Raw genomic sequence first — 16,248 nt, forward strand, 5'->3', positions numbered from 1 at the left:
GGGTTTTCCTTTATATATAACTATGTCTACACATAGACACACATGCATTGACAATACATACTAATGCACTAGTCATACTCACTCTCTGTTTCCTGTTTGACAGCGCTTTCTTTTCGAGGCAGTGTAGCTGGCATGGATTAGGTTGCAAGCATCAAAGACAAAGACAAGTTAAAAATGCAGTTTGCACAAACCATGCACAAGATGCAAGTTAAGCACTAGCTGGAAAGAAACATGCAGAGAACTATAAGCAGCAAGTAACTACAGTTGCAAACATGTAGTTGGGGAGGTACTGTTCTAGAAATTCAGTATCTAACTACATGGAAAACACAGTATATGTTTCAAAATATTAAACTTTCATTTTTCTTAAAACAAAATGTGTAGGAAAACTCTGACTTGTTAAACATTTATACATTAAATTCTCCTTAACACAGAAAAGACCACCAAAATAGTGAGTCTTATTTGCAAAGATTGATACTGAATCAGATTCGCAGTTTAGAGGAACAGTGTGCCAATAAACTGCAAATCATATTGATACCAAAGAAAGAGAAATGCAAACAGATTAATCCTGTGTAAACTTGTACTACATCAGGGCTACCTACATCATCTTCCAGCTCTTTAACTAAAAATTTATTAATACTGCAAAAGTCCTTTCAATAATATTCTTTTCTCCAATAAGACCAGCCAGCCTATTGTATATTGCTGTTGCTGACAACTTAATTTCGCTTTTCACAGTGAGAAGTAATGTATTTTTCATTCAGGTTGCATCAAGAATTTCCCAATTTGCAGATGTTGCCAGGCTAAGAAAAAAAAGTCACTACCAACAAAAACATTTACATAAAGATACAACTCTTTTTTAAAGGGTTTATCCCCTGAATATCCCACTGGTCTCTGAAAAATAAAATAAGTAGTTTCCTCAAGCACAAAACTGCATTTTAGTAAGAAGTTTAGAGTACCCTGTGACAAGGTAATATTTCCCTGTTTGTGGTAAAGGATTCTAAGTTCACCAGTGGAAAGCACTTGCACACATGCTCCAGAAGCAAAATTTAGTAGGATTCAACAATTCTTGGTAAGCATGAATTTTTCAAGTTACAGCCGCAAAAAAACCCAAATGTTTACTTATCTGTACAGTAACTACTGTTCTTTGAGATGTGTTGTGCATACACATTCCATTTTAGGTGACTGTGCACTTACTGCACTCGAGTTGGAGACTTCTGCTAATACTACCATAGAAGTAATTAAAGAAATCATCTGCAAACTCTTGGAAGGTGGTAAGGTGATAGGGAATAGCCAGCATGGATTTGTAAAGAACAAATCGTGTCAAACTAATCTGATAGCATTCTTTGATAGGATAACGAGCCTTGTGGATAAGGGAGAAGCAGTGGATGTGATATACCTAGACTTTAGTAAGGCATTTGATACGGTCTTGCATGATATTCTTATAGATAAACTAGGAAAGTACAATTTAGATGGGGCTACTATAAGGTGGGTGCATAACTGGACGGATAACCGTACTCAGAGAGTAGCTATTAATGGCTCCCAATCCTGCTGGAAAGGTATAACAAGTGGGGTTCCGCAGGGGTCTGTTTTGGGACCGGCTCTGTTCAATATCTTCATCAACGATTTAGATGTTGGCATAGAAAGTATGCTTATTAAGTTTGCAGACGATACCAAACTGGGAGGGATTGCAACTGCTTTGGAGGACAGGGTCAAAGTTCAAAATGATCTGGACAAATTGGAGAAATGGTCTGAGGTAAACAGGATGAAGTTCAATAAAGATAAATGCAAAGTGCTCCACTTAGGAAGGAACAATCAGTTTCACACATACAGAATGGGAAGAGACTGTCTAGGAAGGAGTATGGCAGAAAGAGATCTAGGGGTCATAGCGGACCACAAGCTTAATATGAGTCAACAGTGTGATATAGTGTGGCAAAAAAAGCAAACGTGATTCTGGGATGCATTAACAGGTGTGTTGTAAACAAGACACGAGAAGTCATTCTTCTGCTTTACTCTGCGCTGGTTAGGCCTCAACTGGAGTATTGTGTCCAGTTCTGGGCACCACATTTCAAGAAAGATGTGGAGAATCTGGAGAGGGTCCACAGAAGAGCAACAAGAATGATTAAAGGTCTTGAGAACATGACCTATGAAAGAAGGCTGAAAGAATTCGGTTTATTTAGTTTGGAAAAGAGAAGACAGAGTGGACATGATAGCAGTTTTCAGGTATCTAAAAGGATGTCATCAGGAGGAGGGAGAAAACTTGTTCACCTTAGCCTCCAATGATAGAACAAGAAGCAATGGGCTTAAACTGCAGCAAGGGAGATTTAGGTTGGACATTAGGAAAAAGTTCCTAACTGTCAGGGTGGTTAAACACTGGAATGGATTGCCTAGGGAAGTTGTGGAATCTCCATCTCTGGAGATATTTAAGAGTAGGTTAGATAAATGTCTATTAGGGATGGTCTAGACAGTATTTGGTCCTGCAATGAGGGCAGGGGACTGGACTCTATGAGCTCTCGAGGTCCCTTCCAGTCCTAGAGTCTATGGTCCATGTGCTCCAGCTCGCCTCATGCTCTCAGGTGATGGCATAAAACAGGCATGTCTGCCACCTACCTCTCCATTCCTTCGCACCACTTTAAGTAAAGTCCAAAGTAGCAGGGAAAGTGAGAGGGTTGTGGAATGTATATGTGCACAACATACCTCAAAGAATAATAGTTACTGTACAGATAAATACCCATTTTTCTCCTTTGAGTGATCGTGCACATACACATTCCACTGGAGATGATTCCTCAGGCATTCCCTTACAGGTAGAAGGACTTTGGATCATATACATAGGGATTGTACCACCAACTTGCAAAGTTGGTATCATCTCAAGAGGTTTGAATCATGGTGTAATGAGTGGGAAAAGTATGCACAGACAACCATGTTGCTGCCTTGCATACACCAGCTATTGGAAGATTGCTCGGAATGGTGATGTGGTGGACCGAGCCCTAGTGGAGTGAGAGGTTATTCTCAATGGAGGAGAGATTTTGTCAAGATTGTAGCAGAGAGTTTCACACAGTCAGAAATCCAGCATGAGATTTGACGAAATGACACTGATTGACCTTTAATTCTTTCAGCATATCTTACAAAGAGCCTGGGGTAAGACTTGAAAGACCTAGTGTGGTCCAAGTAAAATGCCAGTACTCTATGAACATCCAAAGACTGGAATGCTTCTTGAGCCTTAAATGAATGTGATTTCAGGAAAAATATGAAAAGACTGTTTGGTTTAAATGGAAGACTGACACTACCTTAGGCATAAACTTACGGTAAGGCCTAAGAGACTCATGGTCTTCCATAAGGACAAAGTAAGGAGGGTCAGCCAAGAGAGCTTAAAGTTCTGAAATCCTCCTTGTAGAAATGACTGCCATGAAGAACCACTTTCTTTAGAGAAAATAAAGATAATGAAATGGTAGCCATTGGCTCAAAGTGGGGTCCTATCAGTTTGGAGAGGACAAAGTTTAAATCCCATATACAGGTGTAGGAACAGGAGGGTAAACATTGATTTGGCATTTCAAAAATAGAAAAAATGAAAGGATGAGAAAAGATGGAAAAATTATCTACTGGCTGATGTAAAGTAGAAATAGAAACCTGATCAACTCTCACAGAACTACTTGAAAAACTGATACACTAACTGAAGCCTCATATGTGGAGTTATATACATGCATGTGGCCCTGTGGCTAAGGAGCTGAACATAGGCATGCACTGATGTTGTTAGATTGGACTTGAGGCTTTTGGAAAGGATGGCTATAGATTGATACCTCTCGTTTGGAAGATAAGCCATGACAGTCCTGGTATTGAGGTGGACTCCTATGAAAGTTATGCACTGAGTTGGTTGTAATTGCGATGTGTCCAAATTTAGTTTCAGACCTAGACAGGAGAACACTTGTCTGATGACAAGGACGCTGTTCTGGCCCTGGTCGCTCGATGCTGCAGGAATCAGTCAATCATCCAGGCAAGCGAATATCTGAATACCCAAATGATGGAGGTGAATAACTACCCCGAACATGCATTTGGTGAAGATACTCGGGGCTGAAGATAGACTAAAGAGAAGCACCATGTACAGTTAATCATTGGTACCTACCACAAATTGAAGGTACTTTCAATGGCAGGGATGAAGTGCCAACATGAAAGTATGTGTCTTACATCCATGAAAGGGGTAATAGAATTTGATTTTCTTGATGAAATAGTTTGGCTTTTGAAATAGTTCTGGAAGCCACCAGATTTCTTCGGGACTTTTATGCCGTCTCCTGAGAACACATGTTGAGCAGGAGCCTGTGCGCCACCTAGCAGTACTGCTTGCAAAAGTTGCTGACACGGATGCACTGGACACACATACATCTACAGTGAAATATTTATGTGTACAATCCCTCAAAGAACCACCCATCAGAGTGGAGCTGGCAAGCTGATCCTATTCTAAGAGGATAGGTATTTACTTTCATTTGTACAAATATGGATGTGCAAATGCTCTTCAACACTGATTTCTCAACTAGGCACCAACACAGACAGTTTTAGGATGTCAGACTCAGATTTAAATTCCACCTTAATTTTTATCTGCACTATTTTATTTTTTACCACAGAACCACATATTTGATATTGGTTTCTTCATAAATCCCCTGATCCCCAACCCCATAGACTGGCGCTGCAGAACAAAGAAATATAGCCCAGGACCACCCTTAGACAAAGGTATATAATGGTCAGGCTGCTGTGGAAATATCATCTTGTAGGTAGAACATACTGTTGTCACATAGTACTCAAAAAGGTTTGCTGTCAAATTGGGAGGGCATGACTAGCAGGGAACCAAAGGGGTCAGTCCGGGGTCTAGTACTATTCAATATTTTTGTTAATGACTTGAATAATGGAGTAGAGAGTATGCTTACAAAATCTGTGGATGACATCAAGCTGCGAGGGGTTGCAAGCACTTTGGAAGACAGGCTGAAAAATCAAAATGACCTTCACAAATTGGAATATTGGTCTGAATTCAACAAGATGGAATTCAATAAAGACAAGTGCACACGTACTTCACTTAGGAAGGAAAAATCAAATTTGCAATTACAAAATGGGGACTAACTGTCTAGGCAGTAGTACTGCTGAAAAGGATCTGCGGGTTACGGTGAACCACAAACTGAATATGATTAATCAATGTGATACAGCTGCAAAAAAGGCTAATATTCTGGGGTGTATTAACAAGAGTGTTGTATGTAAGATACGGGAGGTAACTGTCCTGCTCTGCTTGGCACTGGTGAGGCCCCTGCTTGAGTACTGTGTCCAGCTCTAGGCACCACAATCCAGAAAGAATGTGGACAAACTGAAGAGTCCAGAGTAGAGCAACAATGATAAAAGGGTTAGAAAACCTGATCTATGAGGAAAGGTTGAGAAAAAGGTCCATGTTTAGTCTTGAGAAAGACGATTGATTTGGGGACCTGATGATAATCTTCCAACATGCTAAGGACTGTTATAAAGAGAAAGGTGATCAATTGTTCTCCAGGTCCACTGAGCTTAGGACAAGTATCAATGGGATTAATCTGCAGCAAGGGAGACTTAAGTTAGATATTAAGAAAAACTTTTTAATTGTAATGGCAGTTAAGCGCTGGAACAGGCTTCCAAAGGAAGTCGTGGAGTCTCCATCATTGATATCCTTTAAAAATCAGTTGGACAAATGTCTGTCAGGGATGGTCTAGGTTTACTTGGTCCTACCACACCACAGGGGGGTGGACGTGACTTCTTGAGGTCCCTTCCCGCCCTACGTTTCTAAGATTCTAGGATTCTTTCCCATCCTCAGCTCATTATATTTAAATGCACTGAAGGTAACAAGTTTCTAGCTTCAACAGAGGAAGAAAAGTACATCTATTAAGGCAAGGAAGAATTTGCACTGCATCCCAGAAGTTTACTGCTCTCTTTTTTGTGTCAGATAGTCTTCAAAACAAAAAATTAAAAAAATAGAGCCACGTGCTAGTACAGACCACTAAAAGAATTCTCCCAACAGACCCTCTATGTTTAAGATGTTCAAATTGAAGCTTCATTCCAGAAACTGCAAAGAAGCAAAAGGCAAGAGAACACCAACATAGCTCAAAGACTGGCAGTGTCTGATCCCCAAAAATCTACTCTGTAAAAAGCCTCTGTGTGTTCCTTACACAGTAATTTTTTCATTATTAAAAAAAAATGCACATTAATTCAACAAAACATCTTCTAGGAATATGCACTAACTTCCTCCAATGCACAAATCTTTGTAATTCGGCATTGTTAAATAGGTTTTTGCATTAATTTAAAAAAAATCAGCTGACATTTAAAAGACAAAATGAAACACTATTTATCTGCAAAGATCTGAGATGTTTCTTTTCCTCCTTTTGCACAACTGATAACATTAAGAACATGAACAGTGCAGAGCAATGTATTTTCCTATTCTACCATTATAGTCTAATTCAGGTTAAATTTGTGGACTCCACAGACAATCCATGATTCTGGGATATGCATCCATGAAAGCTGTTCATTAATTCCTGGGCTGGGTAGCGAGGAACTTCCCCCATTCAGTTGCAGAATGCCAGTTCAGTTTCTGTGCAATGGCTAAAGCCTACCCACTCACTCCTCGAAGAAGAGATTCTGCTTAGTCTCTGCATGAATACTGGAGGACATATCTCAGAATGTCCTACTAGAAGGAAATTCTTTCCTGGCTTTCTCAGACCTTCAGTAAGCAACAGTCTGGTTTGCTACATGACAAACTATAAAAGAATATGTCTATGTTTAAGTAGAACTGTTACAAAAGTAATTCATCTTACACTCGATAAATTGGTAGAAAGTTTCTCCACGCTCTTAGTAGACTGAAAAGGTTGCTAGGCTTTAAAAAAAATGTAGTCAAAGTTTACACAAATATGAACCTTAATAGAAATTCTCTTGAATCTTTTAAATTCACATATGTGAACAACCTCTTTCCTCTAAAACAAAGATCTGTTATCCACAGTTCACAATAACGTGTCATAAGTCCAGAACATAATTACTATGGGTAATGTTGTTTCCTCTCGAGGTGGATTACAAGGGAATAGTAAAAAAAAAAAAAATAGAAAAAAATATAGGGTTATTTTAAGAGGCAGGGAGGAGCGGGAGGGGTTATTTTTTTAAACTCGTGACCAACAAGGTAGGTTAACACTTCAAGATTCAGGACTCCTCCTGCTTCAAGCTGTTTTTCTGAAAACTCTAGGGAACCACTTGTGCTCCACGTTCAATCATCTGGTATGGCAAATTTAGGCATATTAACAAATAGAATATATCATCTGAAAAAGTGCATCAAAGATTTAACTCATTATATTAAAACAAGCAAAGTAGAATTCATTATAGTCTTTCATTTCAATTGTAAAACGATGGGAGATTAAAAGCTATGTCTATACCAAACATTAAAATACAATAAAAATTGAAGTGGGTATTCACTCACGAAAGCTCATGCTCCAATACATCCGTTAGTCTATAAGGTGCCACAGGACTCTTTGCTGCTTTTTTTAAAATACAGTACATCTTACATACAAATCCATCTACTTTTCACCTGTTTTTCCTTATTATTTGCTGCTAAATTGCAATGTTATTTTGGGTATAGATGCCCTTTCATAGGCATTTGTGAACTCCTTTTCCCAAAGGGGGATATATGCACTCATCCAAAGGAAAACTAAATACAACTTCCAACCTCAGATGCATGTACATAGCTCCCTTTGAAACCCATGTATGTACATCCCCACGGGCAGAATTAGTGTTTAAGGTAGCTTCCTCAAAATCCCTCATAAGTATTTATTAAAATACAAATCTCTTAGGAGCACAATAACACTAAGACACTGCCCAAATAGTACTCTTTGGATAAAATAAAAGCAGCAAAGAATCCTATGGCACCTTATAGACTAACAGACATTTTGGAGCATGAGCTCCTTAATCTATAAGGTGCCATAGGATTCTTTGCTGCTTTTATTTTATCCAAAGAGTACTATTTGGGCAGTGTCTTAGTGTTACTTGTGCTACTAAGCTCATGCTCCAAAACGTCTGTTAGTCTATAAGGTGCCATAGGATTCTTTGCTGCTTTTACAAATCCAGACTAACACGGCTACCCCTCTGATATTTGCATAAAATGTTTGTTTTTCCAAATTTGCTTCGGTGTTAATATCCCACTAAGTGAAGTTTTTAAACAATAAATGTTTTTGTCAGGTCTCAACAGAGGTGAAAGTAAGCCGGTCCAGTCAGGTACAGCATACCAGCAAGAGCCAGTACGCCATGTCAGACTGGCCCAACTTCCATGGTGGTGATTTAAAATGTTGCCGGAGCTCCAGCAGCTAGGCTCAAGCGGGGATTTTAATGGCCCGGCGCTCCTGCCACTGCGGGGAGCCCCAGGCCCTTTAAATCCCCGCCAGAGCTCTGGCAGCCAGGCTCCCGCAGGGATTTAAAAGGCCCAGTGCCCCTACCGCTGCAGGGAGCCCCATGCCCTTTAATTCGCCCCAGAGCTCCCAGCCACCTCTGCAGCTGGTAGCTCTGGGGTGATTAAAGGGCCTGGGGCTCCTAGCCACAGCCCCAACGCCTTTAAATCTTGAAAGGCCTCTTCCGGTTGAGGTCATGCTCCCGCTCAGGACTCCGGCGTACCGGTAAGTCCTTTAAATTACTTTCACCTCTGGGTCTCAAACAGTGATCTGCACTCACAGTGACGTATACAGTGCCATGCCTCATGCTTCAAGTTATCTCACTCATTCAACTCCCTCTGAATTTACTACAAGTGTCACACAGAGAGCTGTTGCAGTGTACCTAATACATTTTTGATGATCCTGTATTTGTCCTCTGACTTCAGCCATGTCTGCCAAATGTAGCATCTTTCCAGTTCAGGCACAAAACAGTCTTTTAAAAACTTGGCTCTAGATGATTTGCCATAAATGTTTATTACAAAGCAAAAAAGTATATGTCTCTTGGAAGCTTACCAAACTTTTTTCCTTCTTTGGTTGTGCCCGTCATCTTAATCTTGGCAACCTCAAAGAAATCTTTTATTTCTCTTTCATATAGCCGTGATAAATAATCCATGTAATTCTTAAGTGAAAAACAAATACAGTTTAGCATATGTACTGTAATCTGAACAAATGCAATAACCCAGAATTATAAATGGCAACCTGCAAATAAAATGAACAAGCTAATGCTCTTCATGCCTTGCATCTAAAGATTTGGACTATATAAAACCTAAGGGTATGTCTACACTACCCACCAGATTGGTGGGTAGTGATCAATCTATCGGGGATCGATGCATCGCATCTCATCTAGACGCAATACATCGATCCCTGAACACGCTCATTGACTCCGGAACTCCACCAGGGTAGAAGCAGTCGACGGGGGAGCGGCGACCATCGATCCCATGCCCCGAGGACACGAAGTAAGTCAATCTAAGTCGATCTAAGATATGCAACTTCAGCTACGAGAATAGCATAGCTGAAGTCAACGTATCTTAGATCAAGCTCCCCCAAGTGTAGACCAGGCCTTAGAGGTCTATGCTACCCGCAGAGGCTTCAAAGCAACAAATCCACTGGGGTATGTTGTAACCTCCCCACCACAGGGGGAGTATAAATGGCCAGCAGAGCCCACTGTTATTGGGGTGGCCAGAGTGGCAGGGGGACATAATTCAACTCATCCCCTTTACAGCCTCTGCTACTGGGCTCTTACTGAGCCTCTAGCAGCAAATAAGAAGATGTACTCCCCAGGCAAAACGTGTGAAAGTTTGCCTTCCCACAGGATGAATCCCTGCTTAGAAATAGAAGGCAAAGATAGCTCAAGATGTTATAAATTCCACTTCTCTGCCACCAGATTCAGCGATACATACAACAAATAAAGGATAAGTGTTTTCTTTACTTTAAACTATAGAAGCTTGCTTTAATTTTGACTTGCACTGTTGCTAAGAAAGTTTAAATTTCAAAAAGCAAAAAACTTCTCATAAAGTATAAATAATTTGACAGTCCGACTGCTTGATTTATAACTTGAATTTCTTATGTAAAACAATCTCTTATTCAGCATCATAAATGGAAGTGCATTCTGTATGTATTTGTTTTCATATATCCTCAAATATTAATCACTTGGCATAACAAGTCCATAAATCCCTCCATAAATTGCTAATCTATTCCTAACTATCAGTGCAAAAACATAACAAGAACATATTGGAAGAATAAGTACACATGCCCTTTCCCTATTAAATCATATGTGCATAGGCGCATGTGACAAGGAGGACATGCAAATGCCTATCTTTAGGGTTATGTGTGCGTGCACACACAAGCACATATTACACACACATCCTATTACCCTCTATTTTGCCTACTTCAAGAAATAGTAGTAGTATGAACTCAGCCCTTTCCCAAAATGGCTAAACTTATCACTTTTACATACAACAGTGACTACTACTACTTTCCACAATAGTGTTCAGTCCATTATTTTTATGATTATTTCTCTGCAAGTAAGTAAAACAAATTAGATCATTAAGCAAAATAAATAGTTTTTCAATAGCCACAAACCAGTACTAGTAGGGAAATCTAATTTCAGTTCTTGGAAGTTATTGCATTTTATTATTTCTATCAAAAAAAATTACAAGCACAAAATAAGTCCTCTTGGCAGTCACAGGGTTACTTACTTTCATTATCGGGGGGGGGGGGGGGGGCGGAGGGAAATTCATTACCTTTTAAGTTACATTCCTAACAATCATTGAGCTCACAGAAAGTGTTACTGATTCATTTGCTTATTTGCATATTATATTAATTATTCAAAAGCACTACTTTAACTACAAAGCTGCAAAAGACAAAGAATTCCAGTAAGAGGACTGTTTTCTGAGTATATCCCTAACTTTAGCTTACAGCCCAATTCAAACAAATTGAAAGAACGAGGGAAAATTAAAACAGGATACCAAGGAAGCTTATCAAATATAATTTGCATACACTTGAAAGGTATGAAAACGTTCTCAAAATTTACCATTCAGTCTCTGTACAAATACTGTCTAATAGGCCACATACCTAATTTACATGAATGCAGACTAAAATAGGGATTAAAATGGGGACAAAATTACCTTCTTTCTAAAAGACGTCAATCTTCTACTGGGCATTTCACCCAACTTCTTATATGACATGAAAGAAGACAACTAGTTGAATGTTTCTGAATCATTTTTAGGAGTCTGCTTTAAAACTCTAAGACTGACTGAATTTACAATGGATAACACTCATTAGCAACTTCTCCGTTCCTAGCAGAAAGTTGCTAATAACCAAAAGTTGCCAATAGGCAAAAAGCCCATTCCAAGGACAGCAGCACAGAGCAGCCCTGCAGCTAGGTACCCACCACCAAACACAGAAGAAAACGCAGGCGGCCTGGACAGTGGGAAGGGAAGCTGGGAGGGTGGGCTCTAAGAAGGGAAGCAGCAGGGCTGTAGCCTGAATGCTGGGGCTTTCTACAGGAAGCAGAGGCACTGGGCACCTGCGGGGCTGCACATCCCCTTTCTATGCATGGTCCAGACTGCTCCAGGAGCCCAGGATCAACGTGACCAAGTGCTTCTCTCCCTGGCAGCAGCCATGCAAACCTGCCCGTATCTGGGGCTTTCCACAGGAAGTGGGGACTTGTGGGGCTGTATGGCAAAAACAAGTGGTCAGTAAATGGCATGACAGTTGCTAACAGCCAAATGCCATCGTCTGAAGTCAATCGGATTGGGTGGTTCCTAGCAAAAAGTTGCTCAGAACAGAAAATTGTCAGTATCAGAATTGCTAATAGTTGTTATCCATTGTATCGGCCTTAAAAATAGCGTGTTTAATAAGAGCAAAAACCTCACTGCTAAGGGCCAAATGTTGCCTTCAGTTACACCTGCACAATTTCTATACAATCTGTGGTTAATTTTTCACTTCATGGTATTTTATTAAAAACCTGTACAAACAACTTACAAAAACAATTTTTTAAAAATAACTAAAATTGAGATCTTCTATTTTATTTAAAGTAGCCTCTAAAAAGTTTTGCATTAAAAAAACAAACGACGGATTAACAATGAGTTCTGTAGAACTAGGAAGATCATTTATATCAGAGTTATTTTCCACAATTATTTTTTTAATTATGTATGCTGCTAGGGCACACAATGGAAAAATGTGTATTTAAAGGTATCACATATTTATTAAGTGCCATAACTTTGTATGGTGCTTTACAGAGTTTAAAACCACAACCTCTCTCTGGAGGAGTTTACAGCGTATAATCACAGTAAATGATGATAATACCAAGAAAAAAGTAAGGAAAGAAGGATCAGGGATTAAAAGAGCTGAGCAGTGATTTTTGTTATCACAATTTAACATTCAAAATTGAGAATAAGACACTTATCCAAAAATAATGGAAAGCACAGCACTAGAGAGAATTTATCCAATATCTGAGTCACATACCTTTGTTAACCCTTCATATTTTCCATATTCTGTACTTTTTAGCCACTCCATCAATTTGGCATATCGAAGCAAGTCTCTGTGAAAGGGATGGTGATTGGGTAATGTCAGCTCAATAGAGTGCTGGGCAAGCGTGGAACTTTGGTCATGACCCTTGATAAAAGAAAACATTAAAATAAGTGTAGAAGCAATGTGTGTAAACATACCACTACAAATGCTATCTGATTGGCCTACAAATTATTGCATTGTCAGATAAACAAGAGAAAACAGAAAAGTGAAACTGAAAATTACTTCCTTCACAGGTCACTTATCCTGCAGTGGCCTAGTGACTAGGACACTGGACTTGTATCATGGATTTGTCTTCTGCTGTCCCTGTGAATATCAGACCAAAATTGGCCAAATTATAAGCTTCAGAAAAATTGTAATTTGCACATACTCAGCAGAGACGTGATTGAATGTACCATCTAAACTTACTGAAGATTCCCATCTGTATTGAGCAACTGAACAAGCTCCAGCCCTGGGCTACAGGAGGTGACAAGACTTTCTCTGCAATTGCTGCTGCAGGCCAGACTGTGTCTGGACCAGAACTGAAAAGCAAAAAACTTTCCCTCTTGTGGTCTCAATGCCTAAGTCCAGGCAGCATAGAGGAAGCTATCTGATTTGAAAGCAGAGGGGTAAGAGTCAGATTGGGGGTGTGGGATAATTAGATTGAGACAAGGAGCGGGGTAGGGGAGAGAGACTGGCAGGGAGAGGAGATTGAACTGGTTAGACAAGGAAGGCAATGGAGGAGGGACTCAATATGAAACAAAGAGCTACGAGGGAAGACAGGAACTATTTGAGCAAGACGACTAGGACTGAGAACTAGTGAGGTGGGGAAGGAATGAGGTATGGGAATTGGGGAAACAGACTTGATGAAAAGCCAAGGTGCGAGCAGAGAACTGGACTGGCAAGGCAATGAGGAGTAGGGGTGAGGCAAACACTGAAATTGGATGAAGAATCTAGTGATAGAAAAATGGGAACTGGGAGCCAGTGAGGGCATGGAATGCAGGAGGAGGAGGGTCAGAGGCAGATTGGATAAGGAGCCAGGAAGGGGAGCTGGGATTGACTGGATAAGGAGCTGAGGGGATGGGGGAACTGAGACTAGGATGAGAAGCTTGAGTTAGAGAGACTGGGACTGGCTAGGTGAGGATAAAGGGGCTGGGACAAGAAGCCAGGGGTGGGGAAGACGGCATAGGGACACTTTGGAAAGGATGGGGCAGAAGCCATCCAAGCCTGGGGAGAGGTACCGGAAGAAGAGTTTGTGCCTACTAGACCACACTCCCCTCCAGAATGGAACTCAAAATTCTAGTCTCGCTATTCCTCTGCTGTCAGCAAATATCTGAAAAAAAATGGCAAAATGTCTCATCCCCATCTAGCATTGGTCCATATAATAATAATAGGTTGTCATCCTCTATCAGTTAGTTACTCTGTTAGCTCAAAAGGCAGGAGGTCTATGCGGAAGATCCAGAGGTTCCAGTACAGTTGAGGATTTAGGTGGATGTCAATATTATGCCACATGACAATTTTTTTTTCAGTTTAGTTTTTTTAAATCCTGGGAAATTACACACAAAGCTACATTAACACACACTAAGGATGCAAAGGCAAGCATGCAAAGTTAGGAAATGCAAGAATTAAGGTTGCCTGTGCAACCTTAGTTCAGCCCCCTTGTGCACCTGAATTATGATACAGACTGTATCATACGATCACATACATTTTTCCATAGGACTCCTGCCTCATTCAGTTCACAAGATAGATGGTGCTCCATTAACAAGTAGCTAGTCAGTATTTTTCTCTTTTATATACTGCACAGTACTCAAACACTGCTCTGAAGACAAAATTATTAGTTTCCTCACAGGCTTTTCTACAGCACTTATCACTATACATTATTTTCACAACACGCCTGTGAAATGAGGGGATATTACTTCCATTTTACAAATAGGAAACTGAGGCACAGAAAAATTGTCAAAGTCTCCACTAATTTTAGGTGCCCAATTTGATACACCTGGGACCTGATTTTTCAGAATATATGGCACTACATAGCAGCTAATATGGTCAAAGCACAGTTCCCATTGACTTCAGTTGCAGCTGTGAATAATGCTCAGCACTTTTGCAAACAAACCCCCAGGGTCTCAAATCAAGCACCCAGAGAAAATGAGGAACCTATGAAAAGTCTAGTTTAAGTGACTGTCCAGGATCACACAGAAAACCTGGGGCAGGGACAGGGACAGAATTCAGTTTCCAAGAGCAGCATTCAACTGCCTTAATCATTCTCTCTTTTCCTTCAATCTACTGCCTCATTCACTACACACCTTTTAATTTCTGCAACAAATGAAACAGACAACTGCCTCCTTTACTACAAAACCCTGATTCATCCCTGGAGCATGGTCCATCTCATACACCGAATGACAGAGGGCCTGTGGAAAAAAATAGTATGCAATCATGTAATTAAAACTGTATCTTAATGCACATGAACAAGGGGGCTGAATTAAGGTGGTACAGGTAACCTTAATTCTGGCATCTCCTAATTTTTGAGTGCATGTCTTTGCAACCTTAATAATGTTCTTTAAAAGTCAGGGTTTTTTTGTGTTTAATACAGTGGTCACCAACTGGTCGATTGCAATCGACTGGTCCGATCCTGGAGACTCTACCAGTCGATTATGATCTCCAGCCGCTAGAACTCCAGTGGCACAGCAGGACTACCACTGAGGAAAGCTCCCTGCCTGCCCCAGCCCCAGGCCATTCCCAGAAGCCGCGAGCATGTCTCTGCAGTCCCAGGGGAGAGGCAGGTGTCTCCGTCTACACGCTGTTCCTGCCTGCAAAGCACTGCTCCCACAGCTCCCATTGCCTGGAAATGGGGAACTGTGACCAATGGGAGCTGCAAGGATGGTGCCTGCAGAGGGGCAGGGGCAAGCTGGCCCCTCCCAGGAGCCTCTGAGCCCCCTCCCAGAGCCAACAACTCATACCCCCTCCTGCACCCCAACTCTCTACGGAGCCCCTTCCCACACTCCGAACCCCTCAGCCTCAGCCTGGAGCCCACACCCCCTCCCAAACCCCAAACCCCTTCCCAGTGAAAGTAAGTGAGGTGGGGGAGAGTGAGCGGGGGTGGCTTGGGGGGGAGAATGGAGTGAGTGGGGTGGGGCTTCAGGGAAGGAGGGGGATAGATCCTGAGTTGCACTTAAATTCAAAAAGTGATCCTGTGCGTAAAAAGGTTGGAGACCACTGGTTTAATACAAGTTGAGATGACAAATGCAATCTGGAGTCATAGTAGACTATATGATTATTAGCTCAATTCAAGGTTATATTTCACAGATTTCATTTTTCAATTTGTTTTAAGTCACTATATGCTATTTTGCACTATGCAGGAGGAAAATATTCCTCTGGTTCACAACTAATCTATGGGCCAGATCTTTGCCTTCAGATCTACAACTTTTGTGCCTTTCTGGCAGTGCAGAGGGCACAGAACTGCCCTGGTTAGGCAGACAGTGATTCCTGTGACATAATGGAATTTTCAAATAGTGTAAAGTCAGCTTAAACCACTGTCAGCCACTCTCTCCAGATATAGCGGTATTCTTGAGCAGGTAAGAGATGGGATGGGGGTGACCATTTGGCAAGGTGGTCCTAAGATAATGATTTTAGTTTGTGTAGTTTAGAGCAGCCATTAGGCTGCTTTAAGTTACATGGGATGCCAGTTTGGCATCTAAAACACAGAAACAAAAAAAGATGACTTAGGGCCATCTTGCCCCATAGCCACTTCCCACTGTACCAAGTACAGTTCAGACACTTGAGA

At 40.9% G+C, this 16,248-nt stretch overlaps 2 protein-coding genes across 9 annotated transcripts in view; one reads left to right on the forward strand and one right to left on the reverse strand.

The window, feature by feature from the left end:
- EXOC1 (exocyst complex component 1) overlaps positions 1-16,248 on the reverse strand; it is a 73,947-nt gene that overhangs the window by 36,144 nt on the left and 21,555 nt on the right. For 4 of the 7 annotated variants that reach the window (XM_050947484.1, XM_050947480.1, XM_050947482.1 and 1 more), the window contains 3 exons: positions 12,426-12,575; positions 8,970-9,075; positions 83-127 (listed from right to left, as the gene is read on the reverse strand). In XM_050947484.1, coding sequence (XP_050803441.1) covers positions 83-127; positions 8,970-9,075; positions 12,426-12,575 — 301 coding nt within the window. The remainder of the gene's footprint in view (positions 1-82; positions 128-8,969; positions 9,076-12,425; positions 12,576-16,248) is intronic. The other 3 variants (XM_050947486.1, XM_050947485.1, XM_050947481.1) reach the window with 1 other exon arrangement.
- The window catches only part of LOC127048325 (uncharacterized), a 172,382-nt gene that overhangs the window by 26,261 nt on the left and 129,873 nt on the right, over positions 1-16,248 (forward strand). The window lies entirely within an intron of this gene.

The sequence above is a fragment of the Gopherus flavomarginatus genome, chromosome 3 (assembly GCF_025201925.1).
Source record: "Gopherus flavomarginatus isolate rGopFla2 chromosome 3, rGopFla2.mat.asm, whole genome shotgun sequence".
Classification (NCBI taxonomy): Eukaryota; Metazoa; Chordata; order Testudines; family Testudinidae; genus Gopherus; species Gopherus flavomarginatus.